We start from the raw sequence: 9,521 nt of genomic DNA, 5'->3' as shown, positions 1-9,521 counted from the left end.
CATGCCCTTGTTCGCCGCACTTGAAACACCGGTTATCTTTACGATAACGCTCAAGCTCTTCAGGAGAGAGTTTATTCTTACCTTTGTAAACTCCCTTTTCTTTAGCTTTGTTGGAGTTGCCCTTAGGAGACTTTTGGACATTGTCCTTTCCCTTAGGCTCATTGGAACCCTTGTTTTCCGGGGGCTTATTATTTCTTTTTGCCCCCGTTTGGAAATTGATTCGAGAGGCGACCATAGTGTGGTGTATTACCGCCCATATGGTACGTGGTCTTTGGGAGTTGACATACTCCGCCATTTCTTCGGTTAAGCCCGCACAAAATTGTTGCTTTTGCTCTCCAAAATCCAACTTTTTGAAGACAGTGGCTTTGAGTTGTAGGTCCCAAAACTTGTCTACATATTTGTGGATAGATTCATTGGAAGAGAGCTTTAAGCTTCGCCATTCGGTGAGTACTTTGTCTTTGGCATCGGTGGCCAAAAACTGCTTCATAATGGAAGCTCTTAAAGCTTTCCATGTTCGTGGAGCTTCACCGTTGGCTCGTAGGCTAGACCACCATTGTCTGGCGGACTTTTGAAAGTGCATAGCTACATGGCGTAGCTTAGAGGACTCCGTGAAGCCCTCATCTCCAAACGCCGCATCGAATTGTTGGATAAAGGCCAAGACTTTGTCCGTAGCACCAAAGGTACCATCATAGGTAAGGAAAGAGATGCTCTTCCCTCCCTCTTTGAAATTCTTCAACTTGGACGACCTCTTCCATGCGGCATAGGATTTCCTATGGCCTCTTCTTTTTGATGGTTCAAAGGTTGCACCGTCACTTTCTTCAGAAGGTGGAGAAGAGGGTGACCTCTTTCTCGCCTTTTTCTTGTCTTGATCTTTGTCGTCTTCACCATAGCTTTCATAAGAGGAAGAGGATGAAGAAGATGGAGAAGAGGGTGTCCTCTTTCTCGCCTTTTTCTTCTCTTGCTTTTTATCATCCCTCTTTGAATTATGGCGTGGAGAAGAGTGTGATGGTCTTCTCCGCTTTGGTGGTGATGGAGAGCGTTTAGCCCGCCGTCTTCGTGGAGCCATCTCCGCCGAGGTGGCGGGAGACTCGCTTCTTTCTCGTTCCTTCGGTGGAGGCTCTTGAGTTCTCCTTTGGGAAGGAGATACATCATCAAGAAGTAAATTCTTGAGCCCTTCATAAGGATTCTCTTCTTCTTCCCGAATCGGAGAGAGACCTCTTTTGGTAGTCTCACAAGGAGGCTTCCTAGGTGTTCTCTCGTCATGGTGATGAGCTTGGAGAATCCCGTGAGCACGGAGATGCTGTTGCACTTCACTTTGGAGAGATGGATTGCCCATGGCTTGTTGAAGCCTAGAAACAAGATAGTTAACAAGCATTGAAGCATCATTAGTAGCTTGCTCATGAGCAAAATCAAAGTTATCAACATTAATTTCACTCTCTTTACTATTGTCAGCCATTCTAACAACTTTTAGGTGTAAACTTTTTAGGTGTACTTTGGCACTTCAAGCCCTATTTGCTACTCCTCTTTACCCCTTTAGAAAAAGCACTCAAGCTACTGTACCCGCGGGTCGAATACCATTTATTGCAAGGAATAGAAGAGAGGGTCTTTCGACACCAAAACAGCACTGGCTCCTGTCAAGCTTCTAATAGCTCAATAGTGGTTAAGCCGTAGGCAAGCCCCGTATGACTCCACTATTAAGACCATAGCTCTTGACGGTGATGCCCTGTTAACTGCACAAAGGCAGGCTCACTGCAAGGCTGAAAATCCCTATTCTACTTACTCACAGGCAATTAATAATATCAACCATTTGTAGCTAGCTTGAGGACCTCCCTTCTTGAGCAAGAAAAGAGAAACCTTGAGCTCTGATACCAATGTAACATTTAATGGCCTAATAACTTGTGTGTAGCGGAAATTAGCATGAACATAGTGGGCATTTCATTAGAATAGATTCCTAATGAGAATTACAAGAGTGCTTGGGTGGAGAGAGCAACAAAAAGCATAACACCTAGTTAGATAGCATCAACAATACTTTCAAAAGAGAGAGAAATTAAGCTATTGACAACAGTTGAGGACCGGATTTGCATGGAGCCGGTTCCCCCTCCAAAAGGCTTTGTATTATGGTTTCTCCCATCAAGAGAGACATTGTACAATACAATTCTTTGTGTTCCTTCAAGACTAGCTAGTGCAATGAAGATGAAAGCTTCATGCACTAAGCAAAACACTTAATCAAACACAACTTGAATTATCCCCGTTCTCAGACCCAAGACCTCACACACCTTCGAAGATGGTGAGAGCTAGCAGGGTATGAGAGTAGATTGAGAGGAAGAAGGAGTATCTTACGAGAAAGATGTACATCTCCTCACATAATCACTCATATTAGCATAGATTAGCTTAGTAATTAGCTTGGTAGAGAAGATGAGCATGCATTGAAGCTTGGCTCTTGGTTGGATTTGCATCCACATGCCAAGAGAGTGTTGATGTAGGCTTCTATCTCACAAGCTCGGAGTAGGTGATGAGCTCTCCATTAAAGCTTGGGAGGAGATAGAGTATTCTTTCTTCACACATGGTCAAGTGTGAGTGTTTGTGTGTCAATGTCAAGCAAAAATCAGCCCCCTCTCTCTCTTGGGCGAGCCCTTCCTATTAAATTGGTCTGGCTTTTGCCTCATTGGACCTCCCCAAGTCAAGCCAATGGGTGTTAAGCAGCATAAGTGATAGCCTTCTGACATGTGTCCCCCTTTCCCCTTTTGTGAGAGCTTTAGGTAATTAAATAATTAAACTAAACTCTCATTGGACCCCTTTGCCTCCTGGCCAATAAGAATCAGGCAAGCCATTGGGCTCCTGAATGCTCATTGGACCCCTTGGGAGACTGCCCAATAGTCTTCTAGGAGACTTAATTCTCAGTGGTTTCTTTTATTAAATGTTTTTAAATTAATTAAACTAGATTTACTCTAGCTTAATTCTCATTGGTCCACTTCAAGGGTCTTCCAATAGGAATTGGACACACCTTGTGGGCATCTGGCCTAGGGAGCTGACATGTGTCCCTAATTCCCTTTGTGTAAAGGGAGCCTGTGTGTGTGTGTGTGGCTTTCTCTCTCATCCCCTACTAAATGGGCTCGCCCCCTCCTTTGTAGGCTTTGAAGAAGACTTTTGTACACACACTAAGCATCCAATTTTCCCTAGGGTTGACCTTTGGACACAACCTTTGAATTTTGGAACCTTAGCATTTTGGAAGTCTTAATGGGCTGAACCTTAGGGTCTTTTTAGCCCATTGTTGCACATGGCTCTTTTGCAGATGGCCCCCCCTTTTGATCCCTATTTTCCCTCCTTTGGATCCCTACTGTGGCCGGTCTCCTAGCTTAACCAATATTCTAGCTTTTTCTCCCCTGGTACCTCCCCACATTAAATGATCAGTTTAATATGAAAAAATCATTTAGGAGAATTAGATATTGATTATTATGACATAACTTGATAAAAGACCAATAGAAATTAAGCCCTCTAGAAGACTATTGGACAGTCTCCCAAGGGGTCCAATGAGCATTCAACAGCCTAATGGCTTGCCCGATTCCTATTGGCTAGAAGACTAAGGGGTCCAATGAGAGTTTAATCGCATTATTTAAATAGCTAAAGCTCTCATAAAAGGGGAAAGGGGGACACATGTCACAAGGCTATCACTTATGCTTCTTAATTGTCATTGGCTAAGCTTTGCAGGGGCCATAAGATGCCAACATGAGTAAAAAGCAAGAGGGGTCGACCAAGAGAGAGAGAGGGGGACTGATTTTTGCAAGGCATTATCACTCTCACACTCACACAAGCTCATGTGTGGAGTAAAGAAGACTATATCCTTCTCAAGCTTTAATGGAAAGCTCATCATCTACTCCAAGCTTGTGAGAAGGGAGGCCTACACCAACAACTCTTGGCTTTGTGATGCAAATCCAACCAAGAGCCAAGCTCCAATGCATGCTCATCTCCTCTACCATGCTAATTACTAAGCTATGCTAAGCTATTATGAGTGATTATGTGAGGAGACATACTTCTTTCTCGTAAGAATACTCCTTCTTCGTCTCGATCTACTCTCATACCCCGCTAGCTCTCACCATCTTCGAAGGTGTGTGAGGTCTTGGGTCTGAGACCGTGAGGGAATTGATGTTGTGTTTTATAAGTGTGAGCTTGGTGCTTAAAGCTTCCAGCTTCATTGCACCAGCAAGTTATTGAAGGAACACAAAGTATTGTATTGTAAAATGTCTCCCTTGATGGGGGAAACCTATAATACAAAGCCTTTTGGAGGGGGGATCGACTCCATGTAAATCCAGTCCTCAAATTTTGTAAATAGCTTAATTTCTCTCTCTTTTTGAAGTATTGTTCATGCCTATCTAACTAGGTGTTATACTTTTGTTGCTCTCTCCATCCAAGCACTCTTACTATGCTCATTAGGAATCTATTCTAAGGAAATGCTCACTATGTCTATGTTTTCCGCTACACACAAGTTATTAGACCATTAAATGTTACAGATCATGTGATTAAGGTTTGCATGAGAGACTCTTCTCAAAATAGGTGATGTGGGTTGAGCCCATGACCTTGCCTACCATGAATACACTATATTGGCCTAGCCACTAGACAAGTGACTTTTATTGCTTGAGGAGGGTTAAAAGCTAGAGTACCAATGTTTAGCCTAGATGTGCTTTCGCGCACGCGCGTGGCGCACACACACACACACGACTAGGGTTAATCAACTTGAATTATAGAGATTATGGAGTGCTTTAAGAGCTATTGCAGAGAATGACAAGCTCATGCCATTGATGCAATAAAGAAGACATAGGGGTATGCCATATGATATGCAAAGTTGTGATGAAACACTGTCAATAACAAGATGAAATTGAACTAGGGATTGCTTCTAAGCACTAACCTCCTCCCCACATATATCACTTGGATAAGTGACCCAAGTTGGATGCCCAATGATGTGTAGACAGTTTAATGATAGAGCTTTATTGTAATAAGGATAGTTTACCGGGAGAGGTGAAGGAAGCCCTAATTGGAGTCTAAATGCTAGTGCTATTTCCTAATGGAAGCCCTAATTGGAGTCTAAATTGCTAGTGCTATTTCCTAATGGAAGCCCTAATTGGAAGCACTCCAGGATAGAACCCACCCTTACTTAGAGTGGAGGTATTAAGATGGTGGGATAGTTCAGAGATAGTGAGGAAGCATGATGTTGGAGTGGGTCATGTTGATATACCCATTCAAAGTGGGAGAAAACGTCAAAAACACCCATCGAGAAATATGCAAATGAGAATTGACAGCCTGGATCTCAAGATGACCAGGGGATGGACGGTTGAGATGAAAGGAAAAATCTAACCGAGTACGTCGGAGTGTGCCTTTATACACATTTTCATCTTTGCACTGTGCCATTGCAAGTCTTTCTCCTTTCCTCGCAGAAAGGGGAAGACCAGCCGCTCTTCCTGCGAGCTTCTCTCCTCCTCTGCGCATCGTGAAGGTCGCCATTGGAGCTCTGCAGATCGTCTTCCTTATTCCATTACTGCCGCAGGTACTGGATCTTCGAGACACTCCCTCATTCTTTGTGCTTGGTGATTCGTATTAGACCTTAGCACAGTTCTTGTTCTTTCGAGGTCGAATCGGTAGCCTGCATGCTTTCCGTTTTTGGCTTGCATTCATCTGTTCAGATTTTCCATAAACGGCTGGTTTCACTAACGCAAACGTTTGTGTGCTATGTAATTACCTCTTTGTTTGCTCCGCGTAAGTTCTGTCCGTACCTTTACCATTTTCTCGCTACTGTCAAATTTGTTTGCTAAGTGGTTTCTACCGTGTTGTGCTTCCATGTTTTCGTTGATGTTTCTATCTCTTATGAGTGGGTTCCTGCTAGTCATGGATTGATTCATCTCCTCCTTCGGTACATATTTAAGCTAGCTCTGAATTTTGTGCTTTCCTGTCAATGGCTATTGATCGTTTCTAGTAGGCTGATGGCGTATGTATGTGGTTCTGACAGCTGTTATTGTGTACGGGCTACCGAGTCTTTGTACCTGGCTGATTACCTTGTGTAACAACTTTAAGTAAGGCAGTACACTCATGGACTCTATAAAAAAGGTTGTTGTGTGCTCTTGATCTCCGTGTTGCAGCATTACCTCTTGGTCCCGTTTCAACAACCAACCTCTGCTTTTACAAGATCCGTGCTAGTTCAAAGTTTTTTGGCATGTATGTTTACTCTTTTATGTCAAAGAAAAAAGCGGTGTCTTTAAGATGTTGAAAATCTTGCACTATAAAGCCTTTTGGGAGCCTATGCTTATGTTTCTTTACGGGATGTAACTTGGGGTTGTCTGATATGTACGGGCAAGTTTGATGACAATGGGCCAACGACAGATAAGACTTCTCTCATTTACTCTGCCCACAAGGTATCCTAGGCTCCTATCTTATCTTGTGTTGACCTACTTTTCAGTTAGGTCCTCTCTTACTGACTATTTTCTTTTGAACTCAAGCTGCATGAAGTTAATTTTCAATTTACTTTCATATTTTTTCCATTTTTTTGATCTTTTCTTCTCTTATCTTATGGAGCAATTTGTTTTCCGTATTAGGAGTCATTGAAGGATGGGAGAAAAAGAAAGTGTACTTATTTCTATCTTCTGATATATATGTTTGGCACTTATCATCTAATTTAAAAGAATTAGCCGCTCATCACCTAACCGAGGTCCACTAATTTTGTATGATTTAGTCATTGCCAGTGAGCCAGATTTGATTTTGTTGTGATGACAATTAAGTTGTGGATTTTTTGCTGAATATAATTTCTTGTCCAAAGTGGTTTTGCCAGTACTGTCCATGTCTTGGCCTTTTCGTTACTTTGGATGCTGGTTTTGCAACTGTGTGTCTACCCGTCAATGTTTTGTTAGTGGCCAAGTTGATTTGATGAGCCTGCACCTTATTACAAAATTTTGTAATGTCCTGAAGTGCAAAATCTTTGTTTGATTGAGTTTTAGGTGTAAAACTTAAGTCAAAAAAATGGCGGATGCCGAGGAAGTGCAACCTCTTGTGTGTGATAATGGTTCCGGTATGGTGAAGGTAAGGAAGGTTCTTCCTTTTTAAATTTGTACTTCACGACTGTTCAAACTCATTTTATTGATGCATTTCTGTCTGCTGATAGGCTGGGTTTGCTGGAGATGATGCACCTCGAGCTGTATTCCCTAGCATTGTGGGGAGGCCCCGGCACACAGGTGTCATGGTTGGTATGGGTCAGAAAGATGCGTACGTAGGCGACGAAGCACAGTCAAAGCGGGGTATTCTGACACTGAAGTATCCTATTGAGCATGGCATCGTGACAAACTGGGATGACATGGAGAAGATCTGGCATCACACATTTTATAATGAACTTCGTGTCGCTCCTGAAGAGCACCCTGTCCTGCTGACTGAAGCTCCTCTGAATCCCAAGGCTAACAGGGAAAAAATGACACAAATTATGTTTGACACCTTCAATGCACCTGCAATGTATGTTGCTATCCAGGCTGTTTTGTCTCTCTATGCTAGTGGAAGGACTACTGGTGAGCTTTCTGCTTCAATTTTTTAGAAGGGCATTTACTTCAGATGGCTTGTTCTTAATTCTAATTTTTTGAATGTTTATGTAGGTATTGTTCTTGACTCTGGGGATGGTGTTACACACACTGTCCCTATCTATGAGGGTTACTCTCTGCCACACGCGATCCTTCGTCTTGATCTTGCTGGCCGCGATTTGACTGATGCACTCATGAAAATTCTCACAGAGCGTGGGTACTCATTCACCACCACTGCAGAAAGGGAAATTGTGAGAGATATGAAGGAGAAGTTGGCCTATGTGGCTTTGGATTTTGAACAGGAGCTTGAAACATCCAAGAGCAGCTCATCTCTGGAGAAGAGCTATGAGCTTCCTGATGGGCAGGTCATTACAATTGGTGCGGAGCGTTTCAGATGTCCTGAGGTCCTTTTCCAGCCTTCTCTCATTGGAATGGAGGCTGCTGGTATTCACGAGACTACCTACAACTCCATAATGAAGTGTGATGTTGATATTCGAAAGGATCTCTATGGCAATGTGGTTCTCAGTGGAGGCTCTACCATGTTCCCTGGTATTGCGGACCGCATGAGCAAGGAAATAACTGCACTTGCTCCTAGCAGCATGAAGATTAAGGTGGTTGCTCCCCCAGAGAGGAAGTACAGTGTCTGGATAGGAGGTTCCATCCTTGCTTCCTTAAGCACCTTCCAGCAGGTATGCCCTACGCTTGTTTGAACTTTGGAAGTTATCTGAAAGATCAGGGTTTTAATTTAGCAGTTCGAGTTGGTCTCATGGATGAAATTCTACTGTGTGCAGATGTGGATAGCCAAATCGGAGTACGACGAATCTGGTCCCTCAATTGTTCATAGAAAATGTTTTTAGTTTTTACAGGTTTGAGATTGGATGATGCATATTTGTCTGGCGAGGTTGATGCCTTAGAAATAGATTCTGTAGTGATTTTTTATACTATGTTGTCCTTGAGTGACGCTACCCTCTGTACACGATATTTCTCTCTTGTGGAGAGATACTATGGATGGCCTTTCTGTTTTGTCGTAACTGGAATGTTGAAATTTTGATCTTGTAAACAGAGCTGTTGTAAGATCTGTTCCTGCATTTGTCATGCGAGATTGTTTGTCTCCATAGACAATCTTGTTTGTCTCCATAGACGATATTGTTTGTTCCTTTGCTATTATGAAGTGCTGTTCAGGGGTCTCTTGTTGTGAGCTTGCACCCTTGACCTGCCTTTGTTCAAGCGGGATTGCTCTCCTCAATGGCTTTCTTCCTCGACTCTCTAAACGTCCCATCCATGTGGGTGAAACCTATAAACTTGACTGTCTAAACGTAGTCACTCTAAATGTCCTATCCATGTGAGGAATTGAAGCCTCTTTCAGTGCCTCTCAAAGTTGTGGCTATTCTTGTTTTCCTGCACCATTCTAGTTTGTGAGTTATCTAGCTCATCCTTTGAACGCTTTGTTGTAAACATCTTTGGAGTGTATCGTACTCAGTTTAACAGGGTTTTTTTGCATATTTACTGTTTACTTCTGCATGGAAAAATGATTTGTTTTTCCAATTCCAAAATTTGTGTTTCGTAGGTAAAGACCAAACTAAAACAGGGATATTATAACCGTTCACAGGTTTTGGGTGAACATCAGCATACTGCTACTAGATAGCAATGGTATTATCTTTTTCTGCTAGATCAGTGTGCTGAATGGCCTGCCCCAAAATGTATGGTGGTCATGTCTAGCTTCGCAGAGCCGTATGTTTTGTAGATCTGTGATCGAGTGAATTAGCATCCAGGTCTGTTCCATATTTTAGAGTTCAATAATGCTATTTATATTGAAAGACCTGAAGCACACTGCATGTTTGCCTTGCGGATATTAAAGGTGTATTGTTGGAATGTTTGAACCATGTTAAGGAGAGTATTGGGGGAGTGTGGAGATTCAATTTCATTGAGTATGACTCACTTGGGTGGTAGACTTTGTGAGCCAAACAGGGTAAC

General features: G+C 42.6%; 1 protein-coding gene across 2 annotated transcripts; it reads left to right on the top strand.

The window, feature by feature from the left end:
- The first annotated feature begins 5,383 nt into the window (after positions 1-5,383).
- LOC147461653 (actin-like) lies at positions 5,384-8,734 on the top strand. Of its 2 annotated transcripts, XM_086509145.1 has the most exons (6): positions 5,402-5,539; positions 5,999-6,062; positions 6,981-7,062; positions 7,145-7,538; positions 7,623-8,236; positions 8,339-8,734. In XM_086509145.1, exons 3-6 carry the CDS (start codon positions 7,003-7,005, stop codon positions 8,402-8,404), a joined length of 1,134 nt encoding a protein of 377 aa, XP_086365271.1. In that variant the 5' UTR covers positions 5,402-5,539; positions 5,999-6,062; positions 6,981-7,002; the 3' UTR covers positions 8,405-8,734. The 2 variants fall into 2 exon arrangements, with proteins under 2 accessions (XP_086365270.1, XP_086365271.1); XM_086509144.1 differs by lacking the exon at positions 5,999-6,062 and having other exon boundaries at positions 5,384-5,539.
- Positions 8,735-9,521: the final 787 nt, after the last annotated feature.

Source organism: Adiantum capillus-veneris, chromosome 3 (assembly GCF_014529385.1).
Source record: "Adiantum capillus-veneris isolate H3 chromosome 3, ASM1452938v2, whole genome shotgun sequence".
Classification (NCBI taxonomy): Eukaryota; Viridiplantae; Streptophyta; class Polypodiopsida; order Polypodiales; family Pteridaceae; genus Adiantum; species Adiantum capillus-veneris.
This window is presented reverse-complemented; position numbering and strand designations above follow the sequence as displayed.